Source organism: Bactrocera dorsalis, chromosome 1 (assembly GCF_023373825.1).
Source record: "Bactrocera dorsalis isolate Fly_Bdor chromosome 1, ASM2337382v1, whole genome shotgun sequence".
Lineage (NCBI taxonomy): Eukaryota > Metazoa > Arthropoda > Insecta > Diptera > Tephritidae > Bactrocera > Bactrocera dorsalis.
Window position 1 is genome coordinate 93,128,201 of NC_064303.1, and position 17,168 is coordinate 93,145,368.

Genomic DNA, 17,168 nt, shown 5'->3' on the forward strand with positions numbered 1-17,168 from the left:
GCATTTTTCGTAATCGCTTTCCACCGCCTACGCTATCAACTTAAAAATGAAATTTTTCGCTTTTCTGCGCTCATTAGTGCAAAGAATTAACGGAACAATTGCTAGATATCAACTCGCATGCGCTTTATTTGTGGCTTCTTGTTATCGGCAGACAGCAGTCGGACGGCAACACGGGCAGACAGCCAGCGCGCCGACCAACCAACCGTCCTGCCAGCGAGCCGTCCAGCCAGCGAACCGTCCAGCCAGCCAACCATTCAGCCAGTCGAGCGAACAAAATTTTTAGTTTCACTGATTTCGCCGCGCAATTCCAATAAACTCGCTTAACTGAAGGAGGGTGTATGTGTCTGTGTGTGTTAGTCGGACCACCACGTGTGCGTCTGTGTGTTTGTGCGGGCGCAAAAGCAATTAATTTGATTGCCTACTTACAGTTCACATTCAGCGTGACAGTTGTCTCCAGCTTATGACCCTCGGAGATGGCACGATTCCAAACGACGCATTTATATTTGGCGCCATCGTCAGCGCGTCTTGGCAGTATTTGCAATGTTGCATTGGTGTAATGATTCTTGGAGCCGCCTTTCAGTATATACGATTGTAACGGTACGCTGCTGCCCTCGCGAAACCAACTGCAATAACAATAAAAACATGTATCATGGTATAAAATGTGAAAAAGTCAGAGAGAGAGGGAGAGTGAAATATTGTAAATGAAGAAGGTAGAGCACACATACATACAGAAATACATATATGTAACTACTTACATATAAAATATATATATGTATATGCATGTGAAATTATATATTTATATATATCAAAGTCTATTTGTACAATCAAGTGTAGCTATCGCTTGGCTGGCGCATTAGAACAGGACGCCTTGGCGAAATTACAAAATAATTTATCGAATTTCTTGTCCGACTTGACTATCTCGCGTTGCTCTTTCTATGTCTGTGTGTTGCCTTGTTTGTTTGTTTATCTGTGTGTGCTTCTGCAACAAATCGTTTTACTTTTCGCTGCTCATTTCTTTTTAATTAAGTCTTAATGTCGCTGTGGCTTCAGTGATTCTTTCGTACTTTGCTTTGTGGAGTACTGGTGAAAAGTAGATTGCGTGTCTGTAATAGAATCTGATACTAGGCGAAAAATGTCTAATTCGAATTTGAAATAATCAGCCTATACTGTAATAAGACAAGTCGTACTGTAAATATGTTTTTCAAATTCGAGTCAACTTTGAATTAAATACGGGCTTTTTAAATTTTAAATTTTTTTCAATACAATTAGAAAGAAGAAGCAAAAAATAACCGCATCTTTAAATGGTTACTTGATTTTAAAATTTCAAAAAATCCTTTCCCAAAGTATCAAGGCAACCACAGTAAAAGTATAGTATAGGAGATAGTACCTTTGGGAGAGTGGCCTGTCAGGCTAGACCGGTCGGCTATTTTAATATTTGATAGTGTTTTTTCAAAGTCCTCTAATAGGCTGACTTCATGATTGCTGTCAATACCTGGGCTGGCCATGAGAGCTGACTACGAGTGAAATAATGTGTTTCACTCCATACTTGGCGAATGTGAACTAGCGACTGTGGTCCAAAAAACTCCTCTCAAAACAGCGTTGTATGCCACACCGTTTCAAGGGATGCCATGTAGGTTCTGTTAGGTGCACCTCCTCCTGACCTGATTGTCATATAGCGTGTTGCATTGAGGTTAAAGAGTGGCATGAGTGTGTTATTGCTGTTTAATGACTGGATATCAGATAAGGTCAAGTGAAGGTGGCCTCGGACAATAGCCCTAACGGTCGAGTAACTTCTGAGTACATTCGGGACGTTGATTTGTTAACGGTATCACAGACTTCAGATTATGTCGCGGTTTGATTTTGGTCTTCTGAATGCATTTTTGCATCATACGAACCTATCTATTATGTGGGGTGTTAGTGTGAAGCGCGGTTCAAGGATTGATTGTGTGTTAGGGCAGAATTCAAGATACTATGATATTAGTGATTTGGGTGGTATGGGGATTAGATGGCCTGATGGACGATTAGATGGTAGCGGTGTGGTATCTACTAGTCCGAATTCCTAACAATTAGGGTCGTTTAAACGGCGAAGGCGTTTAACTGAGAATTAGGGTTAGCTTCTTGTCTGAATGGTGTGTTCGTGCAATGTGCGTGCGGGGCCCAACCCCTGGTCACTAGGCCTGAGCAGTATGGAGGATCAAGTGGTAGTAGTTTCAGCTCATGCGAACTAGAGCCTCGTGGAGTATCGAGGTGATTAAAACCGAATGCTGGAAAAACGTACACTTTGCTGAATTTGACGTAGATTTACTTGTTTTAGGGAATCAAATTATAATATATATTTCATTTACTTGTATTTTGACAAAACACGATTTTCTTTATTCAACATAGTTCCCTGTAAGAGTGATACACTGATTAAGGCGAGCCCCCATTTTTTGATACCATTTTTGTAGTACAATTTGCCATTTGCTTTAAAATAGGCCTCAGTTTTGGCGATCACCTCTTCATTCGACGAAAATTTCTTCCTGACGAATATTCTTTAAAGATCTGAAAACAGGAATTGGTCGCTGAGGGAGAATCTGGAGAATTGGATGGATGCCGGAGCAATTCCAAGGTCAATTCATGAATTTTTGCCAACGTTTTCACTGAAACCGCACGTTCTTTATCTTCAAATATGGCCGCTTTTCGGCGTTTACGCTCTTTAAACGTAACGCTATGTTGTAGTCGCTGTGGGTGGTTTTTCCTTACTCAAGGTAGTCATTAAAAATTGTTCTATGCGCATCTCATAACATAGATGTCATAACTTTGCCAACCTACTCTTGCGATTTTCCACGTCTTCAAATCATCAACTCGTATTAATGTTTGGTCAAAAGTGAGCTTTCTTTCGTGAATGATATGATATACACGTTTAGTTGATTCTTTATGTACATGCTTTATCAAACAACTTCACTTTATGCTCAACCAAAACTTTTTTGTGGACTTTTTTGACGTTTTCATACGTAACAAGGTATTTTGAGAGTTCGCCGCCTTAGGTATTCATTTCACCAAGTCTTAACTTAATATACCAATCCTTGCTGATTGACTTTCCTAGGGCAGTGCCCGGAAACTTGTCATCATGTTTTTTCCATTTAAAAAGCAATATTTTTTCAACACGCGAACCTCTTTTTTATCCATTTGTTCAAAATAATTATTTCAGATTAAAAGTTATATGGGTTTATTTATAGTATTTATTTATAGTAGCCAGATTGCATCGCTGCTCAAATAAATATATTATTTTCAGTTTATCCGACGTTTTCTTCGTTCACACCCAGAAAAATTATAAAAAATAAATAATTAAAACTAATCTCGCTGCACGTGTAGTAAATACTAATTTACCACCAAGCTTTTAAAGTTTCCAGCTGCTTTGTATGCCACCGCTTCACTTCAATTTATCCTTCATAAAGTACTACACTGCGTATGCGTTACATGAAAAATTCCGTTTCTGTTCTCTCACTTTGTTCTTAAGTCAACATAATTTTCGAAGTCAATCAATTTAGGTTTACTTTTAATTTCAATTTGACCTTAACTTAACTTTGCTTTCCTTTACGAACATTTGATAGCTTAGGCTTGATTTGGCCGAGCAAAATGCAGCAATCTCAATTACACATAGAAGTGCTACAGTGCTAACTAGTGGTAGATTGAGTGCCAAGGGCAGTGTGAGAGCTTTGTGATGAAAAGCAAAATTATGCTTTAAAATCTACCAAAAGATACGTCATTGCAATGAATACTTGGTTAATGGTTTTTATGCGTCATTTTCGTCGAACAGGTGTATGTGTAGGCATATTTTGCTATAGTTCTGCGATAAGTGGAGCCCTCTCTGGCAGAAACTTAAATTATTAATATTTCATTTAAAACTCTTTTCTAGCTGTAGAAAGCAGCACTGTATTCGTTATAGAATCACTTCGGTGGTAATGAGAAATAGATAGGAAATATTAAGAATGAGTAATGATTCTTCCTAGACTTTTATAAGACCAATGCTTTGAATCCATATCGAGTTGACTCATTTCTGAATCACAACAGCAGGAACATTTTGGTTGCTAACCAGTCTTTAGTCTATAAACTGTTCTGATTGCATAATATCGTATTTCTGACGAAGGAGAGTTCATACGAAATTTGACAATTAAGTAATGAGACTGATTTTAATGTCGCGCTTGTGGTAAACCTGTGACCTTGAAATTCCCTTTCTCTTTTTCCGGCATCTCTCCCCTTTCCATTGAGGGTGTTTGTAGTGCTCGTCTCGAGAATGGAAAAACGAAATCAAGAGCAACGCGTCGCGATAAAATTTTGCGCCAGATTGGGCGAAACAGCTTCGATGCCACGCTGCTTGATCGAGTTATTACAGGCGATGAGAGCTGGTTTTTCCAATCGACCCGGAAACCAAACGCCAAAGCTCACAATGGTTGTCTCCGCGCGCCCGCGCCCGAAAAAAGCTCGCATGAACAAGTCGAAGGTGAAGACGATGATTATTGCCTTCTTTGATAGCCGTGGAATCGTCCACAAAGAATTCGTTCCATCGGGGAAAACTGTGAGTTAAGTCTACTATTGCTAAGTACTCGAAAGATGGCGAAAACGAGTCAACAGGGTGCGCCCAGACATCGCTCGTAACTGGATCCTTCATCACGACAACGCGCCGTGCCACACCGGCTTCCGCGTGTCCCTGTATTTGGCCTCTAAAGGGATCGCCGTATTGCAACAGCCGCCTTATTCGCCCGACATGTCATCCTGTGTCTTTTTTTGTAAAACAAAAATCGGTGGTCGGTGGTCAAAGGAACCCGTTTTGAGTCGATTACGGACATCCAGGCGGGTACTCGCGGACATCCCAGTCGAAGCGTTCCAGAAACGTTACGAAACATAGAAAACGCGCTGGAATCGCTGTATAGCTGCCCAAGGGGGCTACTTTGAAGGGGATGGCAAAGTTGTAGAATAATTTTCAAATATACGGTTTTTATGGAATCAGTCTCATTACTTAATTGTCATATCTCGTATAATATGTTCGTCGCATCCGAACTTAATCTTTCCTTACTTGTTCAGTTTTGATTTACTAAAGTTGTGATATCAGCTATTTACAGAGTTGAGTGTTTTACTAACTTTACATAGGAAATCGAGACTGGAACTATTCTTACTAGTCTTCACATATACAAAAGAAAGGAGGTGCTAATAGAAAAACGGCTGCTGACACTGAAAATGTATACTTATATACAGCTTTTTTCAAAAATTTTTACTCTAACTCCACTTGTGCTTTGTAAAGCTACGGACAACTCCAGTATTCAAGATTAGATTACTACATTGCTATGACGCTAATAATTTTATCTTGCTCATCAAGTCGTTTACAGCTGCCTTAGTGCTTTGAATCCACTTATTTCCTGGCGTCTAGTTGTTTTTATATTTCCGTCTGTGTTGAGTAGTGTGTGTGTGTACTTTTTAACCTAACTAATGTACATTGTATAACCATAGTAACTTATATGTGTATGTGTGCTTGCTGAGACTAAATTTATTTACTTTCTATCCACTGACCTGTCGTTAAGTCACAATTTTCACTTAACAATTTCACTTTACTTACGTTATCGTCGGATCCGGTGAGCCACCCACGCTGCTGCAAGTCAATTCTAACGGTTTATCCTCGGTGGCAATGGCTATGTTGCCGGGCGTTATCATTGGCGGATGTGGCGGTGTCAAAACTGTCAAATTGTAAAATTCCTGATGTACATCGGCACCGGTGCCTTTGGCCTTGATCCGACACTCGAAGCGGCCATTATCGCGATTGTATGAGGTGTTTTTTATTTGCAAGTCATAAATCCCACGACCTGGACGAAAATCCACTCTGCAAAAGAGAACAAGGACAAAATGTGTAAGAAGAAGATGGTGATGGTAGAGAATGACATGAAAGTGTGTGGGAAAAATTCATATAGATACAGATATTTCTTATTTTTTTTGTTTTTGGTTTTTTCAAGTACCGTGGCAACTGCATTGTGAGCGCGTAGAGAGAGATGAGGGGGTTGAGGCATATTTATATTGAAAAAGTGATAATGGTGAAAGCGTGCAAACTGCTGGCTACCGACCAGTGATGGCAGCAGCTGGCTAGCCACTCAGGGCAACAGCTGCGGTTGAAGCTCCCAGCTATGAGAGCTATGCCTGACGCTTGACGGTCGCTGCTGCTGTTGCTGCCGCTGCTGTGGCAACAACAAAGTTATTGTGTGCATGTCAAAGTTATTGTATGCACAGCGGCTACATTGCCACTCGGTTGCTGTGGCGGCGCAATGAAGGACAACGTTGGCGGTGCTGTATACACACACCGACCGCCACCAACAACAGCCCAGCACCTCAGCGCCTCCTCACCGCCTCACTACCGCATTTGCTCCAATTTCGAGTTGGCTTGTTTGTTGATTTGTTTGTTTGCTGGCTGGCAAGTGAAAATTAGAAAATGGCAATGACAGCGCGTTTGCGCGCGCGCGCCAAGTGGCACAAGTAAACAAAAGTGTGTTGATGAAGTTGGCGCGGCAGCTATAGCGCTGGGCGCTGGGCAGCGGGCGGCGGGCGGATTGTTACTTCGTTGGTGGCAGCAGCTGCAGCCGTCGTTCGTGTTGTTTGCGTTTGGCTACTTGGCCATTTGGGCATTCTGTGTGATTTACAACAGTTTGTTGCCTTGCTGCCTCTGCCCGGCCACCATTTTTCTTTTAGTGGCCGTAAAAGTTTTTCGCCACATTTCTTGGCGACACAAAATTATTTTCGCTCTCCGCCTTGAGTTATTCCTTTTTGATATTTTTATGTGCAACTTTTTTATGCGCTTTTGTTTGGCGATTCGCAGGTTTGCTTTTAGGGAAATATTTTTAAAATATCTCATTTTCTTGCCACCATCTTTTCTGGGTCATTGTTTTCAACCGCTAATTTGTTTTTGGACTATTTCTGTGTGCTATTATGCAGCGAAAGATTTCTTGTCATGACAGCGTGGGGGGCGCAAGGTGAGCGTTGGTTTGTTGGTTGTAATGCTATAATTTCTCAAAGTTGTTGGTGAAGGTTGTGTTTATTACTTTTACTTCGAGTGAAACATAAAAATTACATTGACCAATATTAAGGCTTTATTAGCACGCAATTTTTATGGAATTTGTTGTTTGGGCAGAATTCAGTTTATAGGCCAGTGTTTTATGGAGACTATCTTGTCGGATCAAGTTAAACCGGCTCTTTCTGAGAAGTGTCCGCGCATTGTGAATTTAAACTATTTACGAACAAAAATTTAAGTCAACGGAGCCGACTCATTTGCAGGCATAGGCCTGGTCGTTATCGGCCCTGGCTGCTGGCAATCAGCTATGCAGATGATGTAGCACTTAAGGTCAAGCGAAGTACCGTATAAGAGTTGAATTGAGAACTGGGAAGAGTGAACCATCAAACCAAATATAACCGAGGTGGTTTTATTTATTAGACGATACAAAATTCTGGATGGGAAGATTTCATGAAAGTCGAATATCGAAGATAGAACAAAAAAGTCATCGATTGCCTTACACTGCTGTAGAGGAGCCATTGGTAAAAGGTGGAGTCCCTCCCCGAAAGGTGTTCTCTGGCTGCGTCTTTATGAGGTGGAGAGCTCTTGTGATAAGACTGTGGCTGTCAGAATACTAAGGTATCGCAGGCAATTATAAAGCTGATAAGATAGCAAAGAAAGGCACCCTTAAAACACTATCAGTAGAACGGGAGCGAGTCGGTATCCGTATCCTCTTGTATACTTCTACTAGATAGCTGACCTTCGCGGAAGCTTGGCCACCACAGATGCATGCGCTGTCGCAAAGTCTTTTTGGCCCAAGATTGACCTCAAGAGATCTAGTGATGTCTGTGTCCTCAGTAAGGGCAGCCACTCACAAGAATTTTGGAGTTTTAAAATATTTTGGGCCATGCAGTAAGGCTAGGAATCTTACCGGACGCTGCTGTGTGGAAGGAGACGAGGTGAAAACATCACAGCACTTCCTTCTTGACTATTTCGCGTTTAGGAGGTCAAGGCTTAAACACTTGAGAGCGCATACCTTCAGACATCCCACCGAACAGGCTAGACGCCTGTGCAAATTAGCGTTTTACAAGTCTATAACGTCGAACGGAGGAGTTCTTCTTTTCTATGGCTTCGCAAAAGACTACGTATAGCAGATCAAGAGCGATCTCCCTAGATCAGCAATCTAACTTAACATGAACGATATATAAGGCCAAATGGGAAGTTATGTGCACATGTTTGAATTTATTATACTTAGTCCAGCGAACCAACGTTTTTTGAAACTTTCCAATTTCCTGTGATATATGCGAAAGACCGTATTCTCTAACTCTGACCACAAAGGATAATAAAGAGGATTCATAAGTAGATGTGCAATCATCTGCGGCTATGAAATCAAGAATATTCATTTTATGACTTTTGATTTTTGACTTATTGACTAGAGCAGTATGCAGTATCTTGCTGGAAGATCCAATACTTTCCACCGAAGAAACCGGTTTTTATACTTTCGACCCAGCCTTAACCACTTTTTTATAGAAGTGAAGTGGTGTAAAGCCAGATTTAACGTGAAAAGGTGACTCTTCTATAAACCATTACAGCAACTGAATGTTGACCTCATTGGGTCCTTAGAATGACATTTTTTGCTACTTTGAAAGTTTTTGCGTAGGCTTTGCCGATTTGCCATAATATGACTTGTTGACCGACTGTTGGTTTTCATGTCAATATCATCTCCAGTATCGATTTCCACAAGATTCTCTTGAAATCAGCTGCAACAGGAACAGGTAGTACTAGTAGTAGGTAGGCCGCTTCTGGGTGACTGATTTCCTCAGTTTTAATTTTTCTAAGTCCGAATTAAGAGTTTGTCCAAAGCAGCTAAAACTAGAGAAGACCTCCCTTACCATCAATCCTGGCTTGGCCAGTGTTTGCCCTGACTCATCGTGACTAGATCACGCTTGACGTTGTCATAAGTGTCTTACTTTTTGTCACCAATAGCCAACCGCTTTAGAAATAGATCGACTTTGTTTTTAGGTTGCAATGCAAGAACAATTCTTCATTAATTCACATATGGAAATTCGATCAATGAGATTTTTTTTGCGTTATTAAGTGTGGCACCCATACATATATTGAACTTGTTTTGTAATCAGACTTATTAAATGAATCCAAGCCATTATTTGTTCAATATGTAGCTTCTGGGTAAGTCCTGAGCAGTAATGCTTACACGACAGTTGGCCTACACGATTTCCATTATTTTATTGATATTTTCAACAAGTTTAAGTATCTTGGTGAACTACCACCTCCATCTCTTTAATATAAGTGAGGTTAAACTATGTTGAGTTCTAACCTTCATGGCTGATCCCTAGTTGGTGAATGCACTTGGACTAGGTATAGGTATATTTATTATAACGTCTCTTCCATGAATTGGATCTCTCAAGTAGAATAGATCTGCTACGAATTAACCTTTTACAAAGCACTCTTAAACATAAGTCTCCCTGGATGTCAATCGGCGCCATACTGCAATCAATACCTTAGCAGCAGCTATACTCACGGGAGTAGAGTACATCGAAGAATTAGAAGAAGTGAGTGATGCTCTTTTGTAAATAATTTGAAACCTCTTAATAAACCAAAGATCAAGATAAAGAATAAAAAATTAAGTCTTTATTAAAGTTGGACGGAATAAGCTCGATATTGATCAGTACCAATTTTTTTGTACGCCCTAACAGCTAATGAATTTTAAGAGTACCTTATTGTAGGAGCACGATATTGCCTGTCTGCCGCGGGCCAAACGCTACTCGATTATTTGCCTCCGAAGAAATAGCTAAGATCTAATATCAAGCAGTGACAACTGACAAAGCCAAGTAAGACAACTTTCGATAAAGCGGATATAAGCGGAAGCAGAATTTTTTTCTTTTTATACTTTGGCACCATATTTTTTGGCATCTAGCTAAACTGTGTGGGCGGAGTTGTACGAATGGCAAAAAACTCATAATAGATAGTAGAAGGGCTGGAGCTGCTAAGCTTTTTAACTTACTTCATTCTTCGCTTGCACTTTGGCTTTCGCCATTTCTGCCAGTGACACTTATTTATATGAATTTGAAAGTTTCAAGCCGCCCACTGCCAGCAACTTTCAGCATATTTTTCCATTCACAAAAAATATGCTCCTCACTTGTATCGCAGTTAAACGCCTTGAGCTTATTTAGTTATATAATATATATATATATATAAATAAATATGTATGTGCATAATATTTTTATGCGATTTTGCTTTATGGCTGCTTTGTGTCCTCGCTGATTTATTCACTTAAAAAAATTTTTGCTCCGAAAGAAGAACAAGAGAAATTGTGAAACTTATCACTTTCATCCGTTTAAAAAGTTCAACATCTTCGATGCGAAGCAAGCAATGCTGGGAACTGAAGGGGAGAGTAACAAGCAAGCACACATACATACCATATACAACTGTATATATTCCTAACACCGAAGACGACGTGCGCTGCGTTACCTTGCTCCGAGCGTTTTCTTCAGCGTCAACTACCTAACTGCCTCGCCCTGACTGCCACTCGATGGCTGAAGCTTCATATATATAAGTTTATATATTAATAAAGCTATACATAAGCTCACTTTGCATATTCCACTCATACACACATACTCTCGAACACATTCTCTAACACCAAGTGAGACACAAAAGACGCGACATGTCTGTGCCAGCTGCTAGTTGACTGACTGGCGGTTGGCCTTAATCTTATCCTTCATACTTTCTTTACTTTTTTTTTGCTGAAATTCTTTTCATGCCACTTTTTTCCATGTTTCGTACAAATTTTCTCTGCTCCCCTTTGGCAGCTTAGTTTTTGTAGCCAATTTTTCTTTATTTTTCTTCACACTATGTCGGCACATGTAAAACAGCTGTCAGCGTTCTGACGGCGCTGTTTCAAGACACTTAGTTTTGTATATATACGTCGAGTTGACTGCTGACACATGCTCATATCCTTTGGTAAAATTTAGAGGGTAATTTAGCATTAACTCGGTTCATATACGGCTTAGAATGTGGTCATTGCTTTTGGTATAAGTACCCACCTTTTGTGGGAAGATGTAGTGGGGTCCAATAGTTAAATCTTCAAAAGTGTGGATTTTAGATAAGTTCGGTTCTGTTTGGTAGGTGCTAATAATTCTGGAAATCAATACGGCTCATTGAATATGAAAGAAACGTCTTCTGAGATTCTTATTTCTCAAAAACAAAACTGTGAATAATAGTCGACAGAGGACGATGGTTTAGAAGAGACTCCTAGAAGGAACGTTACTCCTAGAAGAGTGTACCTTTGTGTTGTTATTGAACGTTCTTTTGAATTCCAACAACATATCTGAAGTGTTAAAACTTTGTGTTCAAATACTTCAGGACTTTATCCGCCAAATTTCTGTCTTTACGTTACTAAAGTTATAAAAATATGGGCTTAAAGGCTGTATGCTGGGGCTACGCGAATCCGTAGCAAAGAATACTATGAGACCCTCTCAATTATGTCGTTGTTGTGCTAACTTCTTGTTTTAACTGTAACTCTTATGGACCTTAGATCTTTCGGTCTTCAAATTTATGCTACAGGTGGGAATAGGTCGGCCCCTCTGCCGGCTGTCATGTTTCGACGATAACGTTGTTTCCAGTCGATAACGTTGCAGGTTATTTTATTGGGATCCACAGCCTCCAGCCAGTCCTATTTTTTTTTTTAGAATCTCGGTTCCTTAGGGTGATTGCTTGGCCGTAAATACAATCAGGTAATCACATTTATTTCGCTATCTTCGCTTTTTAACTACAACTGTTTTGGATCTTAGATATTTCGATCTCCAAATTTATGCTACAGGCATATCGACCTATCGGCCTCTTTGTCGGCTGCCAGTCGAAAACGTTCCAGGATATTGTGGTCCGAGCAAGTCCCATTTTTTTTGAGAAGCTCCATCCATAAGGATTAATAAGTTTTACGTGACCTTACATCCGTATTAGTGAGAGTAACTAGCCAGTAAATGCTGAAAATACTGTGAAGACTTTGGTTTGTGAAATATTGTAGCTCAAAAGCTATGGGTTCCATGTTTCGCAGCCTTCCATATAGAGGTATTTACTTAACTTTGAAGTTTAAATCTTTTGTTTTTGAACACCGCGTAAAGATCGCGAAGTCTCCAGCTTGCAGTGAGGCCAACGCAAGCTAGCCTGGCCCATTTTGTGCGGTTGGTAATGTCTTCCTTTTATCTTTCGTAGATGTAATACTGCCTAAGTAACAAGAGGGAGATATAGCTAGCTATATGATACGTGACTGCTCTTCATATAAACTAATTGGTGTTAAGAGGATCATGGGGAAATATAGAAAAGTTCGAGCGTAAATGCAGTATTCGAGAGGGTTTTTCAAAGAGGATCGAGAATGCATTGACGACGAACCATGTTCAGGACGGCCATCAACATCGGTTGATGATCGATAAAATAAAGGAATTGGTGTCGGTTGTCAACGACGATTACAGATTTTTCGGTCAGAGATCTTACTGTCATCATTGGAGTATCAGAAGGATCAGTGAAAACCATTTTGAAAGCTCATTTGGGCCCAAGAAAAGTGAAAGCCCGACTGGTGCAAAAATTATTAAAATTTTTCGAAAATCAGCATCACATTAAGGTCTGTGGAACAATGCTTTCCGAATACCACGATGTTATGCCTGGCAGTGAGTCTTGGATCTATGCTTATGACACAGAAATACACGATTAGCTGAATATGATGGCAAAGATAAGCCGAAGCCATAAAAACCACGTCAAAACAAGTCAAAAATCTAGGCTATGTTGACAGTTTTCCTCGATTGTCGGGGTGCGGTGCACTCCGAATCCCTTCCGACCGGTCAAACTGTCAACATGGAATACTAGTTAAGTTTTATGGGTCATTTGTGCGAAGGTATTTGTGAAAATAACTTTTGATTCTTGCACCATAGATTTTAGAATAGTTTACAAATTTTAAAATTAAAAAAAAGTCTTACTATATTTTGCTCATAGCAGTATACCGTACATTTATGCATATCTTCAAGTGAATAGCTTGTGTGTCAGGCCTTGTCATAGCTTACATTAGCACTTGTCGGCATTTCGCAAATACACAAACACACATGCCACATACATATAAATGTGATATTATTTTTTAGTACGTTCATATAATTTGGCGCTGTCACAACGAGCAAAAAAGCGGAGAAGAATGTATCAAATAAGCATAACTACAAAAAATCATAAAGATATACATATAAATGTCTTTATGCTTAGCATACGTCGCTGGCACTCAACACCCACTTGCTGCGCTGGTGTCGCGTGTGAAGATTCTCAAGCAGATGTCATTTGTCAGTGACGCTCAAGTGTGGATGTACATATAGTAAGCATATACATAGCTATGAAAGTAGATACCCCTGTAGGAAAATTCAATATTACAAATAGTACTTTTAGTTCTGTTCAGGACATTTCTATTAGAAATGTCATATTCAGTTCCAGCAAATTCAATCTTGTCAAATTCTCCAAAGAGTTAATTCACATCCTTCACTTTATATTTAAATTTTGCTATAGCTCTAGACTAGCATGCACTAGTTTAAAATTCTTAAGTGAACAAGTGCAACACATTGCTTGGTCTTCCCTACAAGGCATTACCCTCTCAAGTGCATATAAGTATGCTTATATTCTAGCCTGTGTCTACTCACTTTCATGTTTATTCTTATAATTGGCTTTTGCGCTATGTTCTTGCTGCTTCCCCTTTTCTTTTGCCATATTACCCATTCCATTATAGCCTAATTTGCTTATGATTATGCGGCTTATAAGCGCTTAAAGCTGTTTTCTGCTTTCTACATTTTTTCTTATCTTTATAATTCGCAAAATTCGCTTTGTTATTCTCTCATACACATTTGTTGCTTAATTTTATTGTTTCCATCTCTTATTGTTATTTGTGCCATTTTCATATTTTATTTGTCTTTCATACTCATATTTATTTCCGTCTTCGCCATAATGGTTTGCTCTTCAACCAATGCAGGGTTACTTACATTTCTTTATATAACAGTAGCTGTCTTCGAAATTATAGCCGAGGCTTTGAGATAATTTTTACATATTATTGCGAAATGGGAAGGATAAATTTGGAAATTAGATTCTGATATGAAGTAAAGATTCCAGTTTTGTCAGTTTCTGTCTACATGTCTGAATTCCTTAGAGCTTTCAGAGGGGCGAAACGGGCTAATAACTCGAATAAGCCATACATTGCCGGTGCAAGAACTGAAGCCGCTCGAGCTACCTAAACGATATCGCTTCGATCTATGTGCTCGTGAAAACCTCCGAGAAGATCCGACGCTTTCGAGCCGAAATTTGTTCAGCGATGCGGCCAATTTATAGCTCAAAGGGTATGCAAGCAAGCAAAATTAACGCATTTGGGACAAAGAGAAACCTGAAAAGATTCAAGGGCTGCAATTTCCTCAACTCAACTCAACGGATGGACCATTTTGGACGTAACCGCGGCCAACATTTGATTTGGTTTTATGAGTAGAGGTCTGATGAGATCTAAAAATATCTTACGGATGGAAGCTTGGGAGTGCTTCTTATTCTGTTGTAGTATTGAATTAAGCTCAAATATCTGTAGTATTGTTTTGAGAGAGTCGTGTTCTGATATCTAGAAGAATCTATAAGAAATATTTCGGAATCATCTTTTAACCTGAAGTGTGGTGAGTCGACTTACTTACAGTCTTAGTCTGTTATATTTGTAAGTGCAGTTTTTATAGGTGCTCTTTTCAGTGAAATATATTTTCTTTCTCGTTGATAATCCTTTATTTTGATCCATTAGTCAAATCGGCTACTAAACACCGCTTTAGTTACTAACTTCAATGCAGCGCCATCTAGCGCGTATAACCTTTTGCAGAACTACTACTATTTCCCCTGTTTCTAAGTCCCTCGCTTGTAGCGCCACCTACCGCCACTAATTGTAAATCTAAATTATACTAAAATTTTACGTATTCTCTTTGAGTTTTATCTTTTTCTTTCCTTTCCTTTCACCCATTTCGTAGACGCCTTTAGTTGTTCAACAGGCCGTATGATTGATGTATTCGTGAAATGCTTGCACACCTCTATACTTCAATTCGCTCTGCTTCGCACCGCGCTCGTTTCATGTCAGCGCTTCCAATTTAGTGTGGTGTTAAAATGACATTTCCCATTATCTAATTAAAATTGACATGCAAAGCAAATCAACGGAAGACAGCAAGTTTTTTGTCGAAACAAACTCAAGGAAACATATGTATGTATGTATAGTATATATGTACATACATTAGTATGTTTGTATGTGTGTGTATTTATAGTTTTACTTTGCTTTTGAGTTATTCTGCATTCAGTGAGCTTTAAATTTTCGACTTTGCCCTGCTTAAGGCGACTTAAATGCGTCTGGCAAAGCAAACTTGAGATGAAGGTTGAATTGAAGTAGTGGAAAGTCTTAAATAATTAAAAATTTAAGCAGATTTTTCTCTAGCAATTTTATTGCAATGCATTTCGTATTTCATTTTTTTTTTATTCATAAATTCCAATAAATGAGAAATTCAAACATGTATTTTTAGGAAGGATTTACTGTGCTTAATTACTATCTCAAGATTTGTTTGTATGATCTGTTGTCATCTGGTGTGATTATTAGTTGAAAACGAAACGCACATACTTTAAGATGATTATGACGACAAGCTTTATTTGGAAATTTATTTTAAATTGCAGTATTTAAAATCACAACTGAATACTTAATTTACCGGTATAGGCCGAAACCTCTGGAGCAGCTATTTACTATACTGCTTACTTAGTAATTTGGTATTTTGAAAGTCACTTATTGCGATGCAAAACCAGTTTTCTTCAGCACCAGAAAAAATTTACTGAAGGTAGCATTTCTATAAGAATTCAGAATTTCCAGCAGAAATCGTTAGGATGCTGAGTGAGGTTGGTTAAGTTCAAAAGTTCTACATCCAATACTATAAATCCTCAGACTTTCCAAAATATACTCTTTGATCCACAGGCAACAAACAATGATCTAAAAATGCAATTTCGGTGAAATAAGTCAAACGGGAATGGTACAGAAAATCTAAACATACATATACATAAACATATACTGTTATAGCGGAATCCATTTCGAGGTTCCCTACTTTTTTTTCCAATCTTCGATGACTCGTTCGAGCATTGCGATGGGTAACTTTTTGAAACCAATTGTCGCCGAGATCACGAGCTTCAATTTCAGTTATCAAATAGTCGGTCATCATGGCGCGATAACGGGCGCCATTGCCGGTTACGCTCTCACGGTCGTTATTTTTTAAGAAATATGGAACGATGATTCTAATGTCTCACAAATAAAATCAAACCGCTGCTTTTCTTTTAGAATAAAATAGCAGCTCTTGAATCTCTTCAGGTTGCTCCTCGTCCCAAAACTGGAAAATTTGCTTGTTTGTAAATATATCCATTAAGATCTCGACCTAAAACACTCCATTGAGTTACTGCGAACGGCGCCGAATCGACATTTCACGGTCGTCGTGTACAGTCTCAGTATTGCTGCTCATAATGGGGTACAAAAATATCTTGGTTTTATTCAGTCAGTTTGTAAGGCAGCGATATGCTATAGTTGTCCGGATGTGATTAACGTCGTTCAAATGTATTTATCTATTTTTTTTTTTTATATACGAGAGTTACACGCAATCTATAACGGCGCTAGATAATACTTCCCCCCCCATTGCTGCACTGATTCCAGCCCTTTCGTAACTGAACCTAAAAACTAAATTATCTACTAGAAAGGACGCAGTTCACTGTAACACTACGCCGTGGAACCTACTAGCTACCTAGCGACATCTTCTTCGCGTACATACCATCGCGGGATAGCGGAGTCGCTGAAGAAGAGGCGCTGTGAGCTTCTTCACGGTTGGATCTAAGCTCAAGAGGAATATTGGCGATGGAGTCTTCTGCCGGGAGCTCACTGGCAGTAGCATCAAGATACTTCGCGTGAGCTCAGGAAGCGTTGGCCAGCAGCAAGCACTTATATTATTGCGAAAGCCGTCTGATTCAGGGTGGAACGTAAATGACCCATTGAACTGTTAGCAAAACTCACAGCAGCGCCATGTTAGGCGTCTTAACCGGACACTCTCAATTGGTACTCACGCGGTGAAGCTAGAGATTGTGG

At 39.5% G+C, this 17,168-nt stretch overlaps 1 protein-coding gene across 1 annotated transcript in view; it reads right to left on the minus strand.

Annotated features, from left to right (window-relative positions):
- Positions 1-17,168, minus strand: part of LOC105232854 (hemicentin-2) — a 334,253-nt gene that overhangs the window by 46,277 nt on the left and 270,808 nt on the right. Inside the window, exons 3-4 of the mRNA XM_049446839.1 lie at positions 5,594-5,854; positions 427-623 (exon numbers count right to left, since the gene is read on the minus strand). Of these exons, the coding sequence (XP_049302796.1) occupies positions 427-623; positions 5,594-5,854 (458 nt within the window). The remainder of the gene's footprint in view (positions 1-426; positions 624-5,593; positions 5,855-17,168) is intronic.